This window comes from Oxyura jamaicensis, chromosome 7 (assembly GCF_011077185.1).
Source record: "Oxyura jamaicensis isolate SHBP4307 breed ruddy duck chromosome 7, BPBGC_Ojam_1.0, whole genome shotgun sequence".
Taxonomy (NCBI): domain Eukaryota; kingdom Metazoa; phylum Chordata; class Aves; order Anseriformes; family Anatidae; genus Oxyura; species Oxyura jamaicensis.
Genome location: NC_048899.1, coordinates 24791536 through 24819213, shown reverse-complemented (window position 1 = coordinate 24819213; position 27678 = coordinate 24791536). Strand labels below are relative to the sequence as shown.

Below are 27678 nucleotides of genomic sequence, written 5' to 3'. Positions count from 1 at the left end.
TCAGTGACCTTGTGCAGTTTGTTGAACCTTCTGGGGCCAGGTTCACCTGAAAATAAAGAACATTGCTTTTTTTTTTTTTTTTTTTTTTTTTCTCCCTAGGAATATGTAAGTATTAACTAATAGATGTGTATATAATTTTTCAAGTTCTTTTTGTATAAATGTAAAATGCTTGTCATTTTGCCTTCAAAGCATTTACAAATGGTCAGGAGAATTTTAGGGTTGAAAGATAAACAGTTCAGAAGAGCTAGAAATATTAAAATGACACACGTATGCACTTATCACAGACCTTTAGGCAGCCTCTAATTAAGCAATCACTACTTCTCAGCATTTGGTAGATGCTATCATACCCTGTTAAATTGTGTAGCAGCTTGTAATGCTCTGCACTCTGTTTGTACAGGATAAGGGCTCTCTAGAAATTATTTAGATTAGTGTATTATCTTCCTAACATACGCTGCAGTTGTGCCTCCTCAGTCAGGATTGAGATGTTCTTGTGCTCAGCTCTACAAAAGCCCAGCAGGGACACGGTTTCTTCCTGGCAGGCCAAGATACTAACTTCAAATAAGCTGCAGCACAAGCAGCGTGCGGCAGGCTGCTCACGGAGCCATTTTACCACAGCACTGGGCACCGGGCTCACGCCTCCTGCCTCAAGGTCTGGGTGAGAGATAGTTCGACCCCTACACTGGCACCTGGGGTTGCTGTGGGCATCCACTTACAAGTGATGCTGCCTAGAGAAGGCAGACTTGAATTGGGAGATATTCATGTGTTTTGGTGCTGCCCTGCTGGCCACCTTGCTCCGGAGCAAGGCCAAGCAGAACCAGGAAGCCCAAAGTGTGCGGCATGGTGCCTGTACCTGGCACTATGCAGTGCTGCAGCCACTTGCACAGCTCAGCCAGCAGCGGACGGAGAAATTAAAGGGTGTTAGCAAGGAAACAGGCTGCTTCCCCCGGAGATCTGAGTTGGCAGACTAAAACTGCAGGGAAATGCTAACGATAAAGAGTAATGGAGAAAAATGCTCTTGTGTTGGTGAGGAAAGCTTTAAGATAGGAGTCTCGCTTTGGGACTGGTAATGGGATTTTCCATTTTTGTATCGTCACTCGGAGTTATTTGACTGTTATTTGACTGGGAATGAGCAAAAGGAGCACTGGTGACACTTGTGTCGCTTCTCCCTGACCCGCAGGCACGTCAGCCACCCCGTTGGGAGGGCGCACCTCACGAACCACACGGTGCCAAGCAGTGCCACGTCCCACAACCCTTTATTAAACTGAGTGGAAACCAAGGACTGACTGCACGGTGACACACGAAGAGCACAACGCAACCCCGGATCGCCTCGGGCTGGACGGGACGTTGCAGACCCCACGCCCGCCCTGTGCAGGGCCGGCCCCCACCAGGCGGGGCCGCCCCAGGCCCCATCCACCCCGCGCAGGCCCAGGCCCGGCCGCGGCGCGTCGCCATGGCAACGCCCCCAGCCCCGCCCGGGGAGCCGCTGCGGCGGAGCAATGGCGGGGCCGCGCGGGCGTCACGTGAGCGGCGCTCCCGCCGGTGGCGGACGTGGCCGGTACCCAGCGTGCAGCGCGGCAGCGGCCGCCGCCACGGTGCTCCGGTGAGGCTGCCCGCGGGGCCTGCTGCTGTTGCTAGGCAACGCGGCCTGCTCGGGGCCTGCGGGGCCTGGGGCGGCCCGGTACGGCCTAGAACGGCCCGGCCCGGCCCGGCCCGGCCTGGCTTCCCCGGCCCCTGCAGCCCTCCGCTGTACGGCCAGGCTGTGTTTAGGTGGCGGGGGCCGGTCGCGCGGCTCGGGTCTGTCAGGCGAGCTGGGTGCTGGGGGCGGGGGGGGGGGGGGGGTGATGGCTGCTGCCCGTGAGCTGCCCGGGGTTGCTCTGAGGGCCTGGAGGAAGCGCGGGGGCCGTGCCCGGTTGTGTGGTGCGGAGGTAGGTGTCGGGGGAGGCGGCGTGCTGGCAAGAAGCGGCTCGGTTGTGGGGGTGCTGGGGGCTGTCAGGGCAGGAGGAGAGGGTTGATGCGGCTCGAGGGCTGCCCGCAGTGTCTGTGCGGCTTCTGTGGATCTGGGCTGGTTTTTAGATCAAATGGAGGTGATCACCTCCTCCTAAGAAGTTACAAGGAGACCTCGGATAGGTGTAGGGCATTTATTATCAGATTATTAATCAGAAGATCAATCTGTTAGCAATGCTGCAATATATACCCTTCCTAAGGCTTTTACGGATGCTGCCTTGGGACCAGGTGTCACCGTGACACAAATAAACTAGATGATAATTGCATCTCTCTTTAAAAAAAGTAATGGTAAGGCAGGCTCTGTTTTCTATCATCTGTCTCATGGGAAGAAATGAAGCTGCAGCCACACGTGGCAGCTCCTGTTTGTGAGAGCAGTGGAGGCTGACGTGTGTTACATTGGACAGTTCTGGAGAGGGTGGAACGGCACCAGGCAGGCCAGTCAGCTTCTCTCTTTCCTGCCTGGGGCCGGTTTCTCCTTGTCTTTCTTTTTCCTGAGTTCTGCCAATTTCCATTTGCAGGAAGGGCTGTTAAGCATTGGTGTGAGGGGAAATCAGTGGAGACGGGCCAGAAACAGATGCACACAGGGAAAGGTAAGAACAGCACAAGCACAGAGAGATGCTTCTCCATGTCGTTGTCTGGGGCTCAGAATCTCCCTGTGAAAGGGGAAGTGGCTTAGTTTCAATAACCTACATAGCTGTGAACTTTTCCAGTTGCCTCTTGAATTTTTGTAGCATCATAGCATCAACAGTGTCCTGTGACAAGCAGTTGCTCTGCCTAACTACATGTTTTGAACCGTGTAGGTTACCCGTGAGCCCAGCACTGCTCGTTCCCTCAGTTCTTGGACAGAACAGGGTAGCAAACCCAGGCTCTCTTCATTTCTCTGTACCTGTGATGGTTTTATAGGCCATTTGTTGTGGTGGAAGTGTAATCTTCAAGTGTTCAAAGGGTATAGGCTTCTTTTTGAGGAAGAACTGTGGGATTTGTAATGTTAGGATGAGTTAATATCTGCAGTTTTGAATAGATAAATAAAACATTTAAATTTAGTTCTGAAACTAGTCCCATAACTTTAAAACTCTTTCTTCAAACTCAGTTTACCTGTTGATGCCTTGTGTGAAGTGCTGTTGTTTTGAGAATTGAGTAAAGTAGCCTTTTCTTTTTGAAGATCTGGTAAGCTTTTCTTCTATGTGAATGCATTTGCAAGCGAGGCTGAATGTTGTGTTACAGTGTATGTACAACATACCTCTGTACATACAGGTGATCGTGAAAGCAAAATAATACTTCTGTTAACTTCATTTCTTGGGTACCTTTCTGATTCTGCTTTAAGGAGGCTGAGAAAGAAGTATATCTTTTCACGGGGAGGGTTTTTTAAATGACAGTAACAAAAGCTGGTTATCTGTTGGTGTTATGACAGACACAATTTTTCCCTTGTGTGATTTCTTAGTACATGAGGAGAACTGGCAGGTTTTAATGGTGGCCTGTGGAGGAGATATTCTCTAAAAGAGTAATTTCTGTAAATGTGAGCTCTGAAGAAAGTAACTACTTTTGTTCTAGATTTATGCAAATATTTACGGAAAAGGGGTCTGAAGCGGTCTTTATCGTTTGCATTGTTGCCCATGCGTACATCTTGTTGGTAGTGACACACTACTTGTCCCTAACGGTAAAACAACTCACGTTAGACTGACGCTGAGAATCCAAATGCTGTGGAAATATAGGTATGGTTGTGTGGTGTTACCTTCCTAAAGTGTTCGGGTTTCTAATTGGGGTGGATTATAAATTAATTAAACTTAGTGTATGAGGTGAATGGTAGGATTCAGAGTCAAAAGGTTACATTATATAAGTTAGTAATGTACTGTACAGGTGGATACGTGTTTGTTCCTAGTTTAAATGGCTGAAGTAATGGAGATTCCTCAGCTTCTCTTAAGGAGTGTAGGAACACTTTAATATTTTTGTTACTCTGTTAATTTTTTTTTTCCTTGTTTGAGTACATCTGAATGATCTACTCAGGGTGTATTCAGGCCTTTCCCGTAAGCGTGACCTCACAAAAAGAGCTTAAGAATGTTGTTAGGCAGTAAATACATTCTTCATTATTATTTTTTTCTGTTTGTTCTTATCTCATCAGATAGCTCAACATGAACTATAATGATCAAGATCATTTAAGTGACCAGAACAATATTTTTCCTTCAGAGACCTGGCAACAGGATTCCAAGATTCTTCTGCAGTGCTGCCATACGTGCTACCTGTTCCTGAAGTAGGACATGGAGTAACGTTCCTTTCTTCACGTTAGGTGCTAATGAAGTTACTTGCTTCATCAGGGGAAATGCAGATTCATGAAATTCCATTTTGTGCAAGTAAGTTAATGAGAGGAATTCTAACCTTTGCTCTCCTGTTACTGTTTGTATGTTTGTATTGATGTAGTTCACAGAATTCCCTCCCAGAATTGGGTCCCAAATGGTAGCAGTGGTTATTGTCTGAGAACCGCTGCTATGGAGAGCTCCTCTGCAATTTTGTCATGCTCTCCAGAGCATGCTACTATGGTTGTATGGTTAGCAGTGTAATTAAGAAAATGGATGCTGTGTGTGTTCCATGTGAATTGTCCTGCTGGGAGTGTGTGCACGAACTTAAACACAGATGGGTAAAAGTTCCTAGGACTGCAGGTTAAATTTCCAGAATGCGTACCTCTAGGAAGTCCTGAAGGTGCTGTGTCTTCTGGTTGGCTGCTTTTTGTTGGTTATCCTGCTGATCAAAGTGTTTTGTACAATGGGGAATTCTCTAGGGACATGGTGAAAAACAAGCGTACCTTATAAAAGCCCAAAGGCACTCAGAAGATTACAGGCAACGGTGACTTGTGCCGCTGCTAGGAATTTGGTGGAAGGCTGGTATGCTGTGGAAGTAGAACTAGAAGGATATTCGTTGGGAACTTATTCAGCATCTCAAAGCAGGTTAAAGTTTGCTGACGAAGCCAAGCTTCTTAAATCAGAAATTACAACATGCAATTATTATGTGTGTCTTTATGAGCAGTAAATGTACTTCAAAAAAATGATTATTGATTATTATTTAGTAAGTATCCTTGCGTATAACCTCTGGGGAGTAGGGAATCGGAAAGGGGAGAGTTCAAGGGAAAAACAGCTATTTCCTTTCTTTTATGAAGAGGCAGTGCTATTTGGGGAAAAGTTGGATTCCTAAGTTTCAGAACAGAGTCCTTGAATTGCTAGGGCTTGTAAAGCACCGTTAATGTCATGGTTTGAAAGGTGCTATAAACACATCAATATTGTGCACTAAAGCATATTTCAGCTGTATTCATAAATCTGTTTTCCGTTTCATTTTATGACTATATGAAACTTCAGGAGCATCATCTGAGGGAGGCAAAAACTATTTTTTTCATAATTTCTGAAGTGATAGGTGTAGTAAGTGGTAGGAGTCAGTAGAGCAGTGTTAGAAGTTGTGTAAGGAAGTGTTTGCTTTTGGCTTCATATAGATTCTAGCAGTTCGCCCACTTGTCAGAGTATTCAGCCTCTTAAAATAATCTGCATAGAGCTTGGCTTGCTAAACTTTTGGATGTTTTGTTTTAACATAACATTTGAAGAACTTAAAAGTTTTAAACGTGTCTTCTGTCTTGAAAGACTGTTTACAGGCTAAGTGTTTATGCTGTTAAATGCTTGCTAGAATTTTTCGCCTTTTGTGTGGGAAAATGTTCAAATACACTTTTTTTTAAATTTTTGTTAGGAGGCTGGATTTCACCAAGCTTTATTTGTTATGCTTTGAAAATGATAAATACTGGAAAAGCACATAGGCTTTGCAAGTGCTGTTTCAACCTGCCCAGTATTTGTGTAATACTGATAAACGCATTTTGCAGATTTAAAGAGGGAGACCCAGATAAAAATGAAATATCTCATGTTTAAGAAATTCTGTTATAATTTAGGAGAGCTGGATTACATTTCTTGCTATCTGGATTCCTTGATTTCTTATTTGAAAGTATAAAAGTTGCCTAAGTGTCTGTTTGTCAAAATACTTGAGCAGTAATACAATTCAATTGAAAGAACATCAACACTGTTACTTCATCAGGACCTGGATAAATTTTCCATTTGGCATTTCCTTGTAGTAAATGTTTTTCCTCTCCAGCTATCGTTCTCTTTTGTTTGCATGTAATTGCTATCTCATTTAAAAACAAAAAACAACCAACCAAAAAAAAATAAGACATCGTGAAGAATGTAAGTACAGTAGTGCTAAGGCTAAATAATAGCGTATCACCCAGGATTTATGGCAATTCAGATTTAAAAATATATATTTGAAAATGTGACACTAAATTTGCTGCTACTTTGTGTTTCACATAGACTAATGGATCCTATTTAGTTAGGGCTTTAATCTGAGTTAGGTTTGAAAGTTATCCATGTGTCCCATCAGCCAGTATACAGCTTGCACAAGTTGGTTAATCACAGTTAACTCCTTTGTTTTTAGTTCTACCTTAATTCTGATTCATCTGTGTTTCTAAGTTTATTTTGTTTTTTTTTTTTTTAGGTTGTCATTAACTCTGTTGGCAATGTCTATGATTTTATCTGCCTCTGTGGTCCGTGTGAGGGATGGACTCCCACTGTCTGCATCTACTGATTACGATCAAAGCACAGGAGTGCAAGAATGTAGAAAATATTTTAAAATGCTCTCAAAGAAACTTTCTCAGCTTCCTGATAGATGTACTTTGAAAACTGGGCACTATAATATAAAGTAAGACTTCTCTTTTATGTATTTTAATATCCTTTTTTTATATCAGTCTGTAATTTATAGTTAACAGGTGTATGATAGAAATGATTAATCAAAGTAAGAGTAATTCTTGGCACTATTTGTGTATCAGAAGTTAAAAATTGAGAACTTGTAGAGAGATTGAAGCCTAGCCATACTTCAGTGAAAGTTCTAGTTTGAAATAGACAATATTTTTATAAGTACTGAAGTTGTTGACCTACTAAAAGCATATTTATTAATTTCAAGGTAGCTTTTCACATTCAAATCGTCAGACTTGTTCTTTGTCATGCTATTTCAACTAGTATTTGTTTTCTCTTTCTAGTCTACATAAATTTAAACATTACCCAAATGCATTTATAACCCAGTATTTTTGAAACCTCATGTGTATGTTGTTATGGAGTTAGGCCCTACAGTGCTTCTGTTGTAACTTCAGAATTTCTGTTGGTATCAGAGAAAACGTGACCTAAAAAAGAAGCATAACATGATAATTATTATTTATACTGTGCTCGCAGTAGAGGCAACGAGTTGTGCTTGCTTCCTTTTTGTGTTTTGCTACCTTTTCCATGCCTTGGTTGTGTCGACAGTTTTTTATCCTGACTGACAGCATGTGGAGTCTGAATCTAAATAAATACGTTGATGGGAGTTTGGTTAAAAACATGCCATGATTTTCTGTTCTCAGACAAACTGTTCATCTTGTTCTCCCACCTTTCCCTATCATCTTAATATCATTCAAATATTATAAATGGTAAATATTTTAAGAAATATTGTGGAAGCCTCGTTCTGTTTGTGTGAATGATTTTTTTTTTTCATTTATGGTATGTTGTCAAGAGGGTTTTGTGTGTATGTCAATATTAGTTGAATGTATACTATTATCATCAGCTGTGAGATAAAAAATACTATGGCACACAGAGTGAGGGAGTGGGAATAATTTTCCACTCTAGGTGAAGTGTGCAGTAGGGCCTGGACTGGTTGAATGGATTCTGCCAGTCCTGCTGCTCCATCCAGCACTTTCACTGCAATGCTGTTGGTTTTCTTTTCACGCTTGTGGATTAAGACTTCTTAGTAACAGTTCCTATAGTTTTGGAGCTAGTCAGTTTGATAGTGTACCTACATGTCAGTGTTGATTAAGTAATACTTCAGAAGATGCTTTTTGCCCGCCTCCCCCCCGCCATCGGCAGTGTGAACTTTTGATTATCTTGAAATAATTATCTGAATCTACTGCTTACTCAGAATTTTACCTTTCCATGTGACCTTTTTCCTTAGTATTAGTAATCTGACACCTGTGCCTAGTTGGTAGTTCAGTTGCACTTTAGCTGAATTGAAATTATAAGTTAGCTATCTGCTATTTTAAATGAGGTCGTGATTCATCCTAGCCCCTAGCAAGTGTGTTGACATTTAGCTAGAACTTGCTGTGGAGGAAGAGTATACCACCTGTCTGGTCCTAGAAGGTTTTCTTCTCAGCCTTCTCCATCTCCCACGTGAGACGTGTCTGTCATATCCCATATGTGTATGTGAGTGTCCTGCATTGCTCAGGATCAGGGCCAGCATGGACTAAATCTTGCCAGTCAGTGTGTCTTTGATTCTTTGTGTCAGTGCAAGAGCATTTTTGGGAAAGCAGTTTCAAAGTATGCTGATGGATCAGTTGCAAGAAATTGCGCATCCCTTTGCTTTAGTAGACTTTTTAATTCGATTTTTATGCTAGAAATTAATATTTTCAGTATTCTTGCCTGCCAGCCTTTCAGTGCTTCGTATAAAACATGGTCAGTAGCCGCGTGTTTTACCTCATTGTTGAATGGTAACTTCTAGTTATTTCCATTTGTTGTTTTGATGTTTTAAGATGAGTTGAAGTTTCCAAGGCTGAACACTTGATTTATTTTAAAAATAAGTTCCCAACTATCATCCGCATTTTCTTGTTTAAACATCACATCATACGATCATTCTGCAAACAAGAGTAGAGACATTACAAAATGGGTATGTAGTATATGAGATCAGTCCTGCGCTGAACTTCTGGGATACTTCCACATTGCAGGTACAAACACAGGGCAAATGGAGGTTCTCTTTGTATAAGTAAGGAACACAAAGTAAATAATTTCCTGTAATACAGTAAGGTGTTGAATCATTCCTTTAATTATTTGTAAAACGTGGAACTGTTGTTGAAGAAAGTCAATAGTTAATCTTTTTAAATTTCATCTGTAGTTGGCTTGTAAACTGATTAGATTAAAAAAAAAACTTTGGAGAATGAGACATAAGGCTTAATCAAGAGGTTTTTATGAGTTATCTTTGAGTATTTTTAATAGTGTAAGTTTTATATGTCAAGATCTTGAAGAAATTTGAATATGTGTCATGAAAAAGTGAAGTATAATGAATTGCCTAAACATAGTAGGGTTGTGTGTATTAAATTCTGACTTTGTATTTGCCATCTCTAGTCATCCTTGCTCTCTCTGGAGAACGAGGTGTTTGTTACTTTTTGGATCAGTTTTATGTCCTCCTAATGTATTTTAACAAGAACCACATGCCCTTTCCTGCTCTCTGAAGATAAGCTTTTGCTTCTTGACTTAAACTAAATTATTTTTCTACTAGAATACCATTTGACTTTTCAGTAATCATTAATTCCTTTGCTACCCCACAACAGGTTTTTGCTTTTCTGATTACAGAATACAAGATCAAACTAGTGAAACTATGTGTTACCCAGATTTAAATTTGATTTTTTTTTTTCTCAATTACAGTTTTATCAGTTCTCTGGGAGTAAGTTACATGATGTTGTGCACTGAAAATTATCCCAGTGTCCTGGCTTTCTGCTTCCTGGATGAGCTTCAGAAAGAATTCATCACTACCTACAACATGATGAAGACAAATACTGCTGTCAGACCGTACTGTTTTATAGAGTTCGGTAAAGATCTGATTTCTTTTCATGTCTGTTCTTGAACCAAGATAAATGAATATTTAAATAGATGTGTAACTTAATGTACACAAAACAAAACTATACGAGGCAGTTTATAGCTGTACTTCAGGTGGATTTAGAATCTTAATTAGCTCTCATTAGGGTCAATAAAAAACTATACTTCTCTGAGCATTGAATTAGGCAATTAGAGTTCTATCCAAACTTGTTTATAGTCTTTCTGTTTATTCAAGTAGGTTTTTGCTTAAGCCTTGTGTGACCAAATCTGGAGTTTGGCTTCACCTAGTTAATAATACATGGAGCAGTTTGACTTCATACCTGTTGAAATAGGTAACCTGTGAAGACATTGATCTCCATTTGTTTCTCAAGTAAAAGAATGCAATTTCATGTTAGTTCTTAGGTGTGCTGCAGTTTTTGTTCAGTACATGAAAGGGAGAGATTTTTGTCTTAGAATATACTGAGGCATTTAGTCCTCTGTTACGCAAGCTCCAAATACAGCTAATCTAATGTATACCAGATAAATGCTGTTATGGATTCTATTAATATCCGTTGCTTTAATACTACACAGTTATTTTAAGTATTCTTATAAAATGAATTAGACTAAAACAAACTGCAGTTGTAGTAGAAATTATAATATATGTAAAATTAATATAAAGGAAATAACTCTGTTTAGTTAGTTCCTGTAATTCAGTCAGTCCATTATTAACAATTTTTGGATGACATTGTCTTCCTTATAAATATTTCTTTGAACCCTTTTTTATGCCTTTGTTTTACTAGCTGTTAATATAGAACATGGGTCTACTGCAATCTTTGTATAATATTATATTATATTTTCTCAGCCTGAATATTTTGCAGTCACGTTTCATACCAGAGTTTATACTTGAATGGTGTTGATCTTTTCATAAAGATACTTACTAACCTATCAGAAAAGCCAGAATGAGTGCAGTAAATTCATTGTATTAGCAGTTCATTCAGTCTCATGCAGTGAAAAGACATTAGTTTATTCACAGTTATTAAGTAATTAGATTTCTAGAGCTTGGTTTTTTGACTACAGAATAAAGTAGCACATGATATATTAGTCACAAAACAGAAATGGTATTAGAATGTTCCAAGATAAATGTAATCATTTCAAACAGCATATTAAAAATTGTGAAGTATGTAGTACATAAAGCTGCATGGTTTAAGATTACTTAATTAACCAAAGTCCATAGGGTTATAACTTTTATTTTAAATTTTACACAGATAATTTCATTCAGAGGACCAAACAGAGATACAACAACACACGTTCTTTGTCAACAAAGATGAATCTTGCTGACATGCAGACAGAAATCAAACTGAGGCCACCTTATCAAATTTCCCTGTCAGAACTTGGCTCAGCTAATGGGTTTGCACATCTGTCTGCAGCAGAGTATAAGGGGACTGGTAAAATATCTGCAGGTAAGTTTCAGACTTTCATATTTGTATCCTTAAATGTCACAGATGCAGAGTGGTAGAATTAATCTTTCTTTTGACATTACTTCTTTTTTTTTTGAAAAAAAAAAAAAAAGTTTTTCACTGTGGTGTTCTTAAAGCATAAAATTGCCATGAGATAACGTCCTTTAGTTTAGATGTCGTGTTCTATGCTCTGAATGTTCCTCTTTGCAAGGCACTCAGAGAGAGAAAAAGGCCTATTCAATGGACAGCTTATTGAAGGGAAAAAACCTCCATGAAAATAAGTAAAACATGAGCACTTAACATAATCCTTTTTTTTTTTTTTTTTGGACCTCTTAATATTTATCAAAATTTTGATTGTTTCTGCCCAGTGAGATCCAGTGACAAAAGCTAAGAGCACAGTGCTATGAGTTAGAGCAGCTGGAGAGAGGAGCGTTGCTTTAGGAGGCATCTGTGAAGGTGAAATTCTAAAGAGCTGTGGTGGCTGAAAGAACTATTCTCTAAAATAAGTGCTTTGTGTATGAGGTCAGTGATAGCAATTTCATATAAACGTGTCACATTCATTTCAGTGGTCTTGATTTTTTTTTTTTTTTTAACTTTAATTTACCACATGTAGGAGGTGCATGTGGCATTGTGTGGTTTTTAACTGGGTTAAAACTTCAGCAGGGTTTAAGGATTGTGGTATTAAGTGAATGCTCTGAATCAGTTTGAGGGCCCGCCTTTAGATGTTTCCCAGCATGCCAAAAAACTTGAAACTTCCCTAATCCTTGCTTATCCTGGGCAGGCACATACCAGTGCCACTCACTTTACAGTGTCAGAATAGAGTAGAATCTTTTAAGCAGTCCCGTATGTACCTTTAATCATCTACTGCATGCTGTTTTGAAAGGTATGTTCCTTCCCATGCATCTCTCTGTTCAGTTCTCCACTCCCTTCCTTGAACTGCTGTAGAAACTCACCATCCAAGGGCTGTGCATTATGAGAGGTTTGCACTTTCCTCCTTCTTCAGCTCTTCAAATTTTAAATGCTATTGAATAATAGTGTGTTGAATGTGACTGTGTCTTTTTAGCAAGTCTGCTACTACTTCCGTAATCCTTCACTATCATTGCTTCTCTCCATCCTTGAAAAGAACTTGCTCTGGATATTTACTGCCCACTCTGTTGGCTAGACTTGAAAGTTTCTCCTTTGCTGTATGGTATGCGCATACCATATATAACCGTAACAGAGTGGTTGTTTCTAGTAGTATTCCCCTAAGTTCATTATTAAATATAGCACAAATGAGCTAACTGAGCTAGTTTTTATTTTTAAGTTACTGCACACTGGTAATTGGACAGCCCTGCCTGCTTATCAGTGTGAAATAGCTTCTGCCATTTTTTTTGTTTGTTTAGTTTCTGTAACTTCATAAACTGGAAAGCCTTTTTCCTGCATCTGTTCAGTGCATACAACCAGGATTGACACCCCTCTCTCTATTAATGTTACGGTTCATTAACCTCATTGTTCACATCTTTACACTTCATTGATTTGAACAGAGTGATTTAAGGATGGTTCAGTAGTCCTGTTGTTTTCTCAGTGTTACTTGGACTGTTTAGATTTTTGCATTGTTTTTTCATATTTGCTCTCTGTTATTAATTATGGAAAGGGACAGTAATGAGCAACATAAGCAACTGTTATGTTCTTGTGACCCTAGATAAGCCTGAAGGTGTTGCTGTGCAAAGAAAGTATGTTTTAATTTTAACAACTTTTGTGAGAGACTTCTAAGCAGTATCTGGAAGGTCTGTTCAAGGATGTAAGATTGGTATTAGCTGTAGTTTCAGAGCAGTCTTCTTTGGTGTAGTACTCACTGGCTGCATTTTTTTTTATTTTTAAGTTAGGGGAATGTAATAGGCTTTGCCTCATAGTGTTCCATTCAGTGAGTAAGCTAAATAAGTCTTGATAATTCTTCTAATGCATTAGTGTTAAAGAAAAATGGAGGTTTTGAGAGGAGCTCTTAAGAATGTGACTTATTACCTGGCTACTAACTGGGGACAAATTTCACCAGCAAGTGCATCATTTGCCATTGATTTCCTGGTGTGTTTAAGCAGCTTTCAGGGCTCAACTAAATAAATTGGATGTACTGAGTTGTCTTAAATATAATAAGACAGTTATGCATTGAAGAAAAACATGCTTTAATTTCTTTCCAAACCTTGTGTTGATATATTTAAAATGTTTCTTCTTTAAGAAACAAAATTTTGTTTTGGGGTTTGCTTCAGTTACCTAGAAGACACTGGAAAAAAGGAGATTTAATATTTTTCTATATTTCTTAAGATACTGCTTTGACTTCTGATATCTTTTTTTGATCTTTCGATTTGCAGCTCCTCATCAGCGTCTGGAACCTGTCACTCTGCCAGGGATCGTCTCATTTGTACTTAGTCTGTTATGTGGGGCTTTGAATTTAATTCGTGGCTTTCATGCCATAGAAAGTCTCCTGCAGGTATTGTATCACGTTTATGAATTTTGGAGTTCTGCATCATCGTAGTTACACTATTATCTTAGAAACGCTTGCTATATGAGCTGAGTCTTGCCAGTTTTATTTTCACAAATACTGTCTGTGAGGTCAGACCTTTATTAGTGAAACTCTCCCTGTGTATAATCTAGGCATCCTTCTTGAGAGAGATGCATCATCCGTTAAGGCTGCAAGGTGCAACAGTAGTGGAAGGTGGGTGTCTGACTCCCTCCCTAGGTACCTTGGCAGCAATGATTATGTGAACATCTTGCTTTTTTCTCAAAACTTATGCCAGGATATGAAACAATTTGAACAGATATTATTTTAAAACAGTTCTGAGAAATTATGGGAACTGTTGAAAATCTGGCCATGTTTTTTTCTGCTTATTTGTTCTTAATAAACCTTAGACAGAGTGCTTATTTCACTGTGTTCTGAAATTTTCTGAAAGGATCAACGTGAGAGAAACTGTCGAGTAATTTCTTGTTTCCAAACACAACAAAACAAATAAATAAAAAAAAAAACCAAAAGTACCACCCCTAACCTTCAAACATTTATTTGCTTTATGTGAACTCTGCTCTTACCCTTCCTATGGAGTTTCAGTTTCTTTCTGTTCACAGAATGCTTGTGTATGTTACTATGAAAAAGATTTACTTAACATTAAACAGGTCTATACTGTTGTGCTGATGGCTGTAGAAACTAAAAATTCCATGGAGGTTTTCAAGAAAGAGAAGGGGAATCTTCCTCCTTGGCCAACAGAAAGTCTTTTTGCTAAAACAAACACGAGGACTGCAATGCTTTTGCTAGCTAATGGACTTTGTATGGAAGAAGGGTAAAGAAGATGGATGACCTTTATTCCAGTAGTTTACATAGTTATTGAAATGTGTAAAGATTTAATAAAAATTATTCTTTGAGGTCTCAGCATCTCCTGAAGACTAGTGAATAGTAGAGCAAGGTTAATGAAAGCGTTCCATGTGGAGGCTTTTTTTTTTAAAAAAAGTGAAAGAAATAATGAACATATCTTTACATTATTCCTAGTTACGATTTTCTGTTATGCATGTTTTTCCCAGTTTTTAAATAGGATAGATTGTAAAGTACACTCTTGTAGGAATAGTACTGAACAGAATCCTGCGACTTTCTTTAATGGTTCTATAACTTGGTTTTTGTTCTTAAAAAAAAGTCAGCTGCGGAAAGGTATGCAGATGTTAGATTAATGTGTTTGACTGATGATAGGGCAGTCAATTCATTTTATGCTGTATGCTGTTGCATCTGGAGGTAATAGATGGCAGTACAGATGGAAGACTTTTTTCTTCTGACAAATGATGCAGACCAAAAATAAAGCTTACTTTATATCCATAAAGCTTACTTTATATCTTATGGGTTTTTCTAAAATAGAAATATTCCGAAATATGATTAATTAAACTTCTGAAAAGTCATTCAAAAACTTCTTTCCTGACTTAGTCTTCCTTTTATAATCAGTATTTTACTTAGGTATTAGAAAAACTGTTATGATCTGTAGCTATACTGCAGCAAATACCCCTGCCTCACTGCCGCTGCACGTGTGTGTGGTTTAGGAATGTACTGCACTGTGCTGGTGAGTTTTAGGTGCAGACATACTGACTTTTGTCTAGTCAGCATTGTAAACAGAAATGCTTCACACTGAACACACTGAGCAGAAAGCAGTCGTAGCTCCAAATGGATTGCCTTCTTCCCAAAGAGAAATCTGCTGGCAGGGGGGAACATTGGCATGAGTACCCATTGTTGGCCTGGGGAAGTTTTTGATTGTTGCATGTATTTGTTTGAAATGCAGTTAGAATATCACTGAGCGTGTAGATTTATTCTGCTTAGCTGTAAAGGAACTGAAAAGCAACCTGTTTGAGTAGGTTGGAAGCAATACATGGTCTTTTTTGTTGTTGTTGTTTGTTTGTTTTTTTAAACACAGAGTGGAAATTTCTATTACTTCAAGTAACTTCTTCTATATTTTCCTTCAAGTAAACTGAATTTTCTAATAATCTGATAAATTTACGTTTTGTTTGCTCTCATTTCCACTGAGGCAAAGGTGCCTGCATTATTTTCTATGTAGAATTTTACCACACCCTAGTGGCCAGTTTGTGTGTTTCCCTTTTGCTTTGTTTCCATTTTGTGATGCTGCAGGAAGGCACAGTTCTACAAAGTTGATATTAAAGGCAGTTAATTTTCAGAGGCATCTACAGAAGGTGAGTCTCCAGTGTTAGAGCTGGGATTCCTCTAAGACGTCTGAAAATCTCAGTGTTAGTTATCTGCTGTGAATAAACATTTTCATGATTTCAAATCAGGTTCCAGATCACAGTGGTTTATTAGAAATAAATAAGCAATGATGAGTGCTAATGTCTTTGGATTAGCCTATTATAGGGATTCTTAAAAATCTCTCTGTAAGACTATTTTAACATGTAATAATGAATAACTTTCATGTTTGGTATATGTTCAATGAAACATTGGAAAACATCTGTGATTGCTTTTTGTTCTGTTTTCACAGAATGAAGGTGAAGATTTCAGCTATGTTATTGCATTTTTTCTTGGAACAGCGGCTTGTTTGTACCAGGTGCGTTCTTGTGCTTGCATAATTCACTCGTTTAGAAATATCACTCAGTCATGCATAAATGTCATCGTGTTTTCCTAAATGTCACAGATACTTGAATAGAGTGATTACCAAAATAATCCATTTTAATGTATTGATCAATAAATATCTTCCAGCAGACTCATACAATACACTTTTTTTGCTGACTTTTTTTTTCAGTTAGTTGATTGAGCGATACAGTGTAGTTTGTCTGCGGAAGTCTCAAGCAGTGGAGATTATATTGTTTCCTTAAAGTAATAGTTTCCCAGGTTAAGTGGATCTAACCATTTGACCAAGTGCTTTACTGCTCCTTTAATTTGGAAAGGTTTGAAGTAAATACAGTAATACCTAGGCATGACAAGCAGTAATTTTCCTCTACTTCATACATTATCGTGCATCTCTTTCATTTTCATATCTTTCAGCCACTTTCCGCTATCTCCTTCTCGTATCTGATACTCTGTGCTTACATTTCACATCTGCAAGTTTTCCATAAAGTAACCCCAATAAATTTTATCGTTTGGCTGCAAGCGTACAATGCCTTGGCATTTTTTGAGGAACATAAAATGTTAAAATAAGTTAAGTAGAATTCCTCCAACACTAATGGAAGATAGCAAATGCTTAAGAAGAACACTTACATAGTCTGATGATGAATGCTGTTAAAAAATTGTGTGAGAATAGTTATATACTCTCTGGGAGCACATTTGGATTACAAAGTAAGCCCAAGTGATGTTATCTACTTGGAAGCACAGTAAAAGCTTTTTTTTGGCAGATGGAAATTGCTAGAATCCAGAGGGGGCAAACTTATTTTTTTGGTGGAGGTCAAAAGGAAGTAGTTTGAATAATAGGAGAAGTAAAAGTAATATCCACACAAAAGTACAGGCCAGCTCTGTCCTTTTAGAGATGAAGAGAAAACTGAGGCAAGAGACTTGAGCAGATTTCCTCTTGCAGTAGTAAGAAGGTAAAGGGTAGGAAACTGAGGGCAGTCCAGATGTTTTGTATTACGCCACAGTGTGCAGAAACGGACACTTTAAACACAATAGAGTTAAGTAGAGTTGTTACGCATTTCTTTCAAAACACCATCCGTTTTGTACCACCCGAGGAAGGGCAGTGGATCTGTATGGACTTGTCTGCATCCACCAGTTAATCCTGATTAATTCTGGCAGGATGCTGGGTTTGCAGCTGGGGGATTGCCTTGTGCTGAGTATTCCCCATTGCAGGGCCCTGGTGTTTTCCCTGTCCTCCCTGCTCCTTCGTCTGAAGAGGATTTAACGCTGGCTCCTGCTGCTTCTCTGTTGCTCAGGTGGATCAAAGAGTGTATTTTTGACCAGTGTTTGCCAGGAACATCCACTTCCCTTTATTATGAGCTGCTTGTTTTTGTAGTTTTTAATCAATTAGCATGAGAGAATTGTTGTTGATGTCAGGTACTTTCACCCTTCCATAACTGCTAAATTGACGCTGTTCTTACATGTTTAATTTCGGGTTTTACTTTGTTTTTAATTTCTTAATGACCAGAGACATTTTGGTGGTGGAAGTTGTTTTCCATGCAGTAATATGGTTTGTTCTTTCTTCCTGACAGTGTTACCTGTTTGTGTATTACACGGGCTGGAGGAATGCCAAGTCCTTCCTGACTTTTGGGCTAATTTGCCTGTGTAACATGTACCTGTATGAACTGCGCAACCTGTGGCAGCTCTTCTTTCATGTGACTGTGGGAGCATTTTCTACGTTACAAATTCGACTGCGACAACCACAGGGAAAGTCCCCTGATTACAATGTCTGACAAGTCCTGGAACACTTAGAGGCAGTCTTGTTCCAACAGATACTCTCAGGAATGTAAAGCTGTTCTCCAAAAGAAGAAGCTGTCTGGATGGCGCTTTTTGGTTTTGTTCCTTTTTCTTTTTTTTTCTTTTTTTTTAATAAAGCAGTGTAAGATGCCTGTGGACATTTTTCACTTGATGGTTAAACTTTTTTTTTTTTTTAAAGGAACAACCAAGGACACAAAAGAATACAGAACTGGAGGATAAAAAGGGTCACATCATGCAGTGAAATATATGTTGCAGAGAGACTGAGATTGGGGAATTTCACCGGTGGCATGAAAACGCTTCACTCAAAAGTATGGCAATGGAAGGAATGTACAGAGTATGTGTCCTGCATATCATGTAAGCTCCTCAGTTCCAAAATCAGTTTTGCCTTTGTGAGGCAGTAGAGGATAGGGTAAATCAACAATAAAAATGCTATTGCATATTAGCAAACGAGATTTGGAATATGTAAGCTACTACATTTGGGAATGTTTTGTTTCGCATTGACATATGCATGAATGTGTTCTTAATTAAGACATAACCTGGAAACTCCTTGTTTCTGGGGATCAGCTTTCTGGCACCTGTGGCCCTACATCCAGTGGCATAAATACTTGCACGTTTTTGTCACCATGATTTTCTATTAATTATCTTTAGAAAGTGATCTGTTTTGGCAGGGTTTCTTTTTAGTAATTGTCCAAAAAGTTCTGCCACTTAACCCAGGACTTTTGCACACTTCCTCTGTTTAAACTGCGGAAAGGTTGAAAGGAAATGGACTGGTGAGTAAATTGGAGCGACTTGTACTTTTTGGACTATTGTTCTTTTTATATACTTTTAGAAATGGGTGAATGATTAGCTGAAACCTGAAATAAACAAGTGCTGACAGGAAAATAATAAATCAGTCTGATTAGCTTAAATGAAATAAACTAACAGAAATACTGTTTATTTTTTTCTGGATTTAGGCTGTTCTGTACTGCGATAGAACCTCTTTGAGAGAGACTTGTATTCAAAAGCACTGTCATACACTCCTGAAATTTGTGAACAGGCAGCAAACACCTAACGTTTACAACACAGAATAGCAGCAATATACTGCCGGCATCGGTTACATTGGCCTCACTTCTGGCAGTTAGGTGATGGTTGTTTGTGATGCTCCATAATACACAAATCGATGGATATAGATGGGTTTCTGTGTGACCTGGAGTAACGTGAGGATTCACTCAAATCTTGAGAAAAAGGAGGAAAAAGAAAGGCTTTAATAGGGAGGTTGTCATGCTGCTTGTGGTGTCAGATCTGGGGGCTGGCAGAGTTTTGCTGTGCTCCGAAGTGTTGCTCCAGACAAGTTTCCTGGGGTACTTCATATCAAAATGTGGTGTGTGCTTCAGTAAGCTATTTAGTCAGATTGTGACCGAGAAGAAAGGTTTTCAAAAGGTAGTTTTAGTCAAGAAAATAAGGTAAAACTAAGGATTAGAGAATGAAATTGTAATCCAAAGTGAACAGAAGTTTTATTACGTTCTTCGTAATGTCTTGTTTCTGAGACTGGTGTTTGAGAGCAAGGCCATGAAGATACCTGGGTGTGCTGCCTCCAGAACTGGTGTTGCAGAAAACGTGCTTTGCAGCTAAGCCTCTTTCCTCCCACTTTGAGCCAGTGGAAAAGAGACAAAGAGGAGGTATGGATGCAAGCATACAAATCTTAGGGATGATTAAACCACAAATACTTTATAGATCCAAAAGAACAGCAATCAGCCTTTGCTTAGCACAGGGAGGTTTGCTTGCCTTCCCTTTTAATGCACCTCTGTGAGTGCTGGTCACCAGAAAAGGTGAAAAGCAGTCCTTCACCATTTTAAGTCAATGACTGAAAAGTATGAATGTTCACTTTTAGGTATAAAAACAGACTTTATCTTACTCACAAAGTCTAGAAGAGTCCTGTCTGTCCTTTCACTTCGTCCCACTCAATAGACAGGGAAGCTATTTTCTGAACCCCTGAAGTACTACTTCGCTTTTAACTCCCGCTGTTGTGCAGATTAAGACTTTCCCGTTGTATCATTTCTTATGTCAGCAGATAATCTTGTTTGTATTCTGAGACTCCTTCTTTTCCTCCAGTTTCTAAAGATGTCTTTTTGAGGATTGAAAGCTTTCCCGCAACGTGTGGAGGCACGCTTCCATTCCAGTTACGCTGGCATTAAGCTAACCGCTAACTGGCAGGTAAAATGAACAACTGCAGCTGTTGGTGCAACAGAGGACAGTTGTGTCTTTGTTCTGTGCTTGTTTTTACGGCACTGATAAAAATCCCTCCTCACAATGACAGGTTAGTGTGTGTTTGGTAAATATGGCTGTTCTTCATCACTTGATATTACTATGTGCTAAAAAGAGGGCTTTAGCTGACTGTAATATCAGGACTTGCTGACATTTTGCATAAGATGAGAAACAAGACGTGCCAGACCAGGTTAGAGGTGAAACTATGAAAATTCCCAGGGTTTCCTGTTTGCTTGTAAAAATCCAGCATTCAGAGAACCTTCTAGTTCAGTCCTTCTCTGCTGGTATGACCAGATGCAAGAGTTAGACTTGTAGAGATAAATTTATGGGTGATGAATGCTGTCCTGAGCAACATGGTTTTAGTTTGAATCGCACAAGGCTGCTGGTTGTTGATTTTTTTCTGTGGAATTTAGTGGAAGTGGAGCTCCTTGCGTGCCGCTGGATGCCAGGTTCCTGTTGTCCTCTCCTGTCCCTCAGGCACAGGGCCGCTGCCTGAGCAGGGTCGGAGAGGCAGCGTGTCCCTCAGCCCCTATTTCATTTCCAATCCAATGGCAGTGATCCCTCCAAGGACAGGAGAGCACCAAGCGTGTGTGAGCAGATGTTTCTTTGGGAACTTGGGCTCCAGGGTTGCGCCATGCAGGGGGAAAGGAGTTTGTGGTTCGGTCAGGGGGGGCCTCACGTGGGCCTTCCAAGGGCACCCTCGTAGTGAGGAGCAGCACTGGAGCACCTGGCAGGGGCTTGACTACTGCCTGCTGTTTGCTCTGCTGTGGGCGTGTGGCTTGGATGGCAACACGCTGCCTGGCCTAACTAGTGATTAATTTTGGTCATCTATAAGCTGCGTTTTTTGCTTCCCTGTAAGCTGCCCCCTGGCTGAGGCTGCACGGGTTTGTTACCAATAGGCGGCAGTAGGTGTTTGTGGCTGGAAGCGCGTTTAAAGCACGGGCTGGGGGCAGCTGCTGCCAGGCCTCAAGGCCGCCTGGCTCTCAGTGCTGTTCTGGCAGCTCTCAGCTGGACCCAGCGTGTCCAGCAGGGCCTGGCACCACACTGAAAGCAGAGCTCCGGGGAGAAGCGGGACGTAAGGGGATGGTGTGGTGCTTAGGGACGAGACGGAAACCATAAATGTCTCTGCAGGAAGCCACCTGCCCGCTGGCTGCCAGGTGGCAGAAAAAGTTGCTCTGCCTCCCCTGGGTAAGGTGCTGTCTCCTTCAGTTGAAAAACTCATAACAGAAAGGATCAAGAGAATGGAAATTTGTTTTGTTTTTAGCTAATATCTGCAAAATTGGCCCTTTTCAGACTGCATCCTAAGATAGCTCTCTGACATCTCCCCCACCCCAGTCCAAGCAGTGCTTTTAGGTTTAGCTAGCGGACGTAAGGGGATTTTTGTCCTAAGCCAATTTTGAATGCTCTTTTTAGCCCCCTCCATGTATGCTCAAACTAGAAGTGCTGCTTTCCTCAGGAGCACACAAAAGTACTGTGGTTTTTTTTTTTCCCCCTCAGCTATCCCTAGTGCTACAGTGTGGATTTGTCAGCTGTCCTGAGGCTAATGTTTCAAAGAAGCGGGTACACAGCAGGCATGTGAGAGGGAAGCTGGGGGTGTTCACTGTGCAGGTGAGAGCTTGAGGAGCTGTAACTGGGTTCTGCGTAGTACCGGTGTGGTCCCAGTGGTCATCCAGTGCTGGCCAAGAGCTGTTTCTGTGTGCAAACTGGGTGTATCTACACAACTTCCACCTGATCTCCTCACTAGCCAGCTGCATCTAAAATAAAACAGAGACACTTTACCAGTGAAACAGTGTTTAATATAGTTAAATTACTTAAATAGATTTCAATTTCCATGGGAAATCATAACTGTATCCATTTTTGCAAGATCCAGAGTAAAGAGTGTGTGAATACCCCTTGAAATGATCATGACACACTGTCAACAATCACAGCTAGAGATACTGGGGACTTGAAATTTCATTGACAACACAACTTCATAAGATGAATCAAAAGTTAAGAAGACTGCAGACTTTCATAAAGCAGAAAGCAAACCTAAAAATGAATTTGTGGCAGGGAGGTAATGGAACTCAGTGAGGGAATAAAAGGGGTGGAATGGGGAAGAAATGCGTAATGGCATGATGCAACTTAAGTATTTTGCAAACCAGGAGGGATGTAAAGGAGCAAAAGTATAGTACAGGGGCAGACTTGGCAGTTTTACAGAAGTCAATATACTATACTTTTCAGAGATGTTTCCTAGTGGAAGGGGGAAGGCAAGGGGCGATGCCATTTAAGCTCGTGCTTAAATGGCTTAATGCTAGGGTTATGCTTAGCAATATGGCAAATTAATTAAGACAGGCCCATGGATTTTCACTTGTTCTTGTTGTCAAGTAGGAAAAAAATAAATTACCACCACAGTGCAATCATTAAGCTGTTAGTACTACAATAATTCTGCCCTGAGAAGAGTGGAAAATAACTTTATTAAACGTCAAAAGATTGGAGTCACTTTTAGTGCTAGCCAAATTCAATATCAAAACTCTCCCCTCATAGAATATAAAAAATATAGTTTTTAAATTCTTTTCTTTTTTAATAAAATATCAAGGGATTCTTCTTTAATAGCTAAAAAAGGTACATAAATGGTAACAGTGAACTATTCATAAACCCCCACTAGTGATAAAGATGTCCAACACGATATCAATGGCACTGTATTTTAAGGTCGCTCACCTCATACACACATTTGACATCAAAACCTCTTTTTGAAGATAGCCTAACTCCTCAAAACTGAAAATATGTGACTCAGTTTAAGTAAGTGCTCATTACAGGAAAGTCTACTTGATGCTGCAGTACATAGTTCTTTGTAATGTTAAATGGCAGTTACAATATCAGACAACTCTCATATCCTCAGGATTCTATTAATCTAGCTCTGAAAAATGCTTTTTTTTTTTTTAAAGAAAAGTTCAAATAATCCTTTTTCTTATAAGAGTTCCTGTTACAGTTAATTAGAAGATTTGCTTAGAGCTTTTTAACTTGCTTGACAAATACCGTCTCATTAGCTAAAATTAATAGGTCCTGTTTCCATTTGTTAAGATGCCACCCTATATATGAATGGTGCATTGAACAACTGTGTGACTACTCTATCTTACTGTATCTTTTTTTTTTTTCCTCTTTGGGGTTGTAGATTTTTCTGGATTTTCTTTTTAAAATGCGTCTGATCCAGCCTGGAAACTCACCTGTTGTTGTTCAATTGTATAGTGATAATCTGAAAACTGCCAAGTCTGTGTTCAGAGTATTATGCACAAAAAGCTACACAAAAGTCTAACAGGTTATATACACCTCCCAACACACCGCGGTGTGGACAGCCTGCCTTCTAATTTATATATAATTTACAAAATATAGAATTTGGTATTTCTGTTAGATCTCCATGTTTTCAATATTACAAAATAAAAAATACAAAAAAAAAACCAAAAACAAAACAAAAAAAAACACAACAAATTTCAGGGGAGTTTCCTTCCCCCCCAACGTCTCTTGTTTACATCTAGTCTTTCCCATGTAAACTGATATATACCAAAGAAGAGCACAGAAGACTTTTTAATAAATATGTTTGTAGATCCATCTTTCTTTATCTTGATCTTCCCCTTCGCAAGATGTGCCAGCTCTACTCAAAAGAGCAGTCATTTAGCCATGTAAAAGAAGGGAAAAGAGAAGGCCAGAGCTATAACGTCTTTTCACACTGAAACATTAATGATGCCATTCTAAAAGGCCTTTTTGTGTGTTGCAATGGTGGGTATCAATTTTGAAAGCCCATTCAAAACAGCTAATAAAAGCACAGTGGTACACTTCAAATAGCTGGCAGTATGGGATGGAAACATTATGGCAGTGCAAATCCATTCCAAAATAATGCTTTGTAGTGAATCATACGTTCCTTCAACCAAGTAACTGTTGTGTTGCGTCAATAAATACTTAAATAGCTTCTTGTATCATCCTGTGGTAGCAGCCTCTTTTAAAGATACCAAATTCATGTCTTATCTGTGAACGCCGTAGTACACATCTTTGGTTGATTTAGCACTCAGCCGGGAACAAATTGAAGATGGTTTCTTTTGATTGCATTTCATGATAGGTGGCCAAAGAGTTTGCTGATACCAGCTCTAGAGTCACTGAAATTTCAACTGTGTTGCATTTGTAAGATTCACTGCTGAAAAGTGATTCTTCTCCAGTTCACGATCTTCTGTAATGCAAATTCCATCTCTGAGCGATGCTGCAATTGGTGCTAACTGACTGGAGGCCCTTCATTTAGAAAGTAGGTGGTCATTTCTCCTTTGCCTTTGACCTTAATGACCCCTCGGTATTCCAGCTGATAGTTGTTGGCTGCTAAAACCTGGTACATGTCTGTGGTTACCTGCAAAATAAACAAGAATAAGCATACGCTTGTCATGCTTTCCATGCGGTCTTTTCATTTGCTTCTGGAGTAGTCCACAGGTAAAATTAAAGTTATTAAAATTAAAAAATTAAAGGATCAATTGTTTTGTTTCTGAGTTGACTTTTTCATATCAATCACTAACTAAAGAATTGGCACAAGTTGCAAAACAAACACAGACTTTTGAAATAGAGAAAACTACAGAAGCCATACAGGGTAAGGTATTTGAAGAGAACTGTATTTTTCAAGGAGGTCACAGTATAAAAAGAAAGAAATGAGTCACATTTTAAAAAATGCACCTGGTAGTTCAGGATACTCGGATGCACTCATTCTATCACTGGCGAGGTAGTAGGAAAATGGGTTAAAATATTTTAAAAGTCTTAAAAATGCCTTTAAAAATTTACATAGTGGATGTATAATTCAGGAGTCATTCAGGGGGCTGTTTTGTGGAGGAGAAGGTAGTGGGCAATGAGAAAGAGCCAAAGAACAGAACACTAGCCAGCATCCAGATCTTCTGGGAAGATGCCAGTCCAAAATAATTAGGCTGCAGAATAACAGCACGTTAAAGGCTGGATTTCATGAGGTGTTCAGGGCCTAATGAGGCAGCTAGGTGTAGCATAGTATTTTCTGCAGCCTAAGCAAACAAAACCGAACTTTTGGGTAAATCATTCCTCCCATCTACCTCACTTGCAAAATCCTATCAAGCACTGTAACTAACCTCACCCCAAGCTTTTGAAATACAGCAGTCAAAGTGCTTGAAGTTACTAGACCCACTGACAGGTCCATCACAGACTCTCTTCTCCCAGTTTCCCAGTACCTGGCTGTTACAGCAGATGCTATTCAAAAGCAAAAAAACAGAACAACGACAACAACAAACGAGCAAACAAAAACAACCAACCAAAAATAATTGAAGAAAAATCTTTGGAAAGCCCAGTTCTGCCTTGTCTGAGTCACTCATAAACACAAAATCTAAGTACTTCACTAGCAAATGGGAAACAACAAAAGCAAATTTTTTTTTTAAATCCTATCTCTTCTATGGTGAATCCTTTCTGACTTTATAATTTCTCATACTTTTTCAGGTGGTTTTAAATATTTCCAGTTCTGGCTTCCTACTGCTGTCGTGTTGTTGTACTGATTTGCTTAACTCAAATGAGTTGTTCAGGGACTGTCTTGTGGGAAAGTTTAAAGGGTGTTGGATAAGTATTGATCCAGTTAACTGACAGCTTACTTGGATAGAAATGGCATGGCTTCCCCTCTTGGATTTTACCTCAGTTACTCAGTTATTTTTACATCCCTTCAGTATTTTCCTAGGGAACGACAATCTGTAAGTGTGGGCCTTGGCTCAGCAAAAGCAGGACAGCAAAACTGAATCAATGGAAAGGTGACTGCCTGAACGCCAAGGAGATGTCTGATTACAAGACAGTTTCCATTAACCCATTTAACTGTCCTCTCTCTCTGGTGTTATATTCTCATTCCACTGATGCCTATCTCCTTGCTAGCCTCACAACACAGATGGCACTGTGAAGAGAGACGTGGCATACAGAAATACATTGACACGAGTCCTTGGAAAAGAAAACAACCCACACGTGCGTGTAGCCTCACAGCAAAGCCACCAGCGTGAGTGGGTAAGCATCGCAGCAGGACGGTGTGCCCAACGCCATTGAGGCGCTCAGGGAAGGAAGCTCAGCTCAGCTCAGCGCTTACAGAACTAAACAGCAAGTTTTTTGACCCAAGGTTGCTACACTGGTCAAAATTAAAAGGCACAGTTTGATGCTGCTGCTAGCATTCCCCAGTTCCCTTTTCTTTCAGTGCTATGTAAATAAATATATGACCTAAAGGAATAAAATGAAACTAAAATTCCAGTTCTAATTACATTCCAGAAGCCGTAAATGATGCAGGCAGTGTAAGTTTTCCAGTGATTTCCTTACCTGAATCCTGTCAGGCACCCCTGTGCTGTCCATTCGGCTGGCTACATTCACCGTGTTTCCCCATATGTCGTACTGGGGCTTACGTGCTCCTATCACCCCAGCTACCACAGGACCAATATTGAGGCCTAGAAGTAGGGAAGAAAGCCCACAGTGCTCAGATCCATCACACATGAACCACATGAAGCTTGAGGCAAGTTATTTTTCAGACAACAAAAAGTCCTGAGGTTCATCAGTTCTGTGTTTTACCCTGACACATAAAGTTGTTGCCAACTGCAGGGGAAGAAACTTTAAAGCATAGTTGGCTTCTTTGATCAGTTATGACTGTCTGACTGGCAGCACTTGCAGCAGCTGCTCAATCCACAGCTATTTTCGTACCAGATAGCAGGGTAAGTGTTATTTGCCACCCTGTTGCCAAGCTAACTGCTCACTTGGACATCAGCACACTGCAATGCCAGGTGGATGTGAGATGGGCACTGCAGCACCCCGACAGCCTTCAAGTCCAAACCCCACACTCGACATCCTCACCTTTTCATCTCCTTCTACTTTCCCGTCTCTTTTTATTTCCTGATTTGAAAGACAGCCCAATGCCCAACACCAGCTGTTGAACAGCAGAGCCTGGGACCACTGAGGATGTGGGCAGCAGAGCACATCACAGGTGAAACGGGCCCAAGCAGAACCACTGTGTGTGACCATGCCATGATAGGAGCTTCTCTGCACCAAAGTCACTTGCCCAACTGCTCCTGGTTCTCCAGGGAGCTTTGGTAATAACACTGTTGCCTTAACAGCACTGCTCTGGCATTTCACAGAGGCCCAAGCAGGCAGACTGTTATTTTTCTGTCACTGGGTACAGAACAATTAACATGATTACACAGCCAAGGTAACCTCTGTGTTTTTCTCTCTCTGTGAGAGCCCCAGCTCAGAATGACCGCTACTGATATTCAATCCCATAAACGCAGTGACATTACCTATCTTCATCTGGAAGTTGTTGAATGAGTGTTCATTAATGTATTTCATTTGGTCCATTAACCTCATGGCAAAATCAGCCAGAGCTTTGATATGTGTCTTCCCTTCCTTGTCGTAAGTGGAGTCATTGAGGCCTGATGCAGCCATGTATGTACTGCCAATGGTTTTAATCTTCTCCAGCTGCCGAAATTGGTCTTCACTTATTATCTGTCAC

General features: G+C 40.0%; 2 protein-coding genes across 6 annotated transcripts in view; one reads left to right on the top strand and one right to left on the bottom strand.

The window, feature by feature from the left end:
- Positions 1-1500: 1500 nt before the first annotated feature.
- SEC22A (SEC22 homolog A, vesicle trafficking protein) lies at positions 1501-18855 on the top strand. Of its 4 annotated transcripts, XM_035332491.1 has the most exons (9): positions 1515-1600; positions 2523-2594; positions 4124-4352; positions 6520-6723; positions 9465-9628; positions 10880-11074; positions 13417-13535; positions 16060-16125; positions 17717-18855. In XM_035332491.1, the coding sequence occupies exons 4-9, from the start codon at positions 6542-6544 to the stop codon at positions 17915-17917; spliced, it is 927 nt and encodes a 308-aa protein (XP_035188382.1). In that variant the 5' UTR covers positions 1515-1600; positions 2523-2594; positions 4124-4352; positions 6520-6541; the 3' UTR covers positions 17918-18855. The 4 variants fall into 4 exon arrangements, with proteins under 4 accessions (XP_035188383.1, XP_035188382.1, XP_035188381.1 ...); XM_035332492.1 differs by lacking the exon at positions 2523-2594 and having other exon boundaries at positions 1501-1600; XM_035332490.1 differs by lacking the exon at positions 1515-1600 and having other exon boundaries at positions 2194-2594.
- Positions 18856-21960: 3105 nt separating this feature from the next.
- The window catches only part of ADCY5 (adenylate cyclase 5), a 216295-nt gene continuing 210577 nt past the window's right edge, over positions 21961-27678 (bottom strand). For both annotated transcript variants that reach the window (XM_035332488.1, XM_035332489.1), the window contains exons 19-21: positions 27467-27671; positions 26502-26626; positions 21961-24555 (exon numbers count right to left, since the gene is read on the bottom strand). In XM_035332488.1, the coding sequence (XP_035188379.1) occupies positions 24427-24555; positions 26502-26626; positions 27467-27671 (459 nt within the window). In that variant the 3' untranslated portion in view covers positions 21961-24426. The remainder of the gene's footprint in view (positions 24556-26501; positions 26627-27466; positions 27672-27678) is intronic.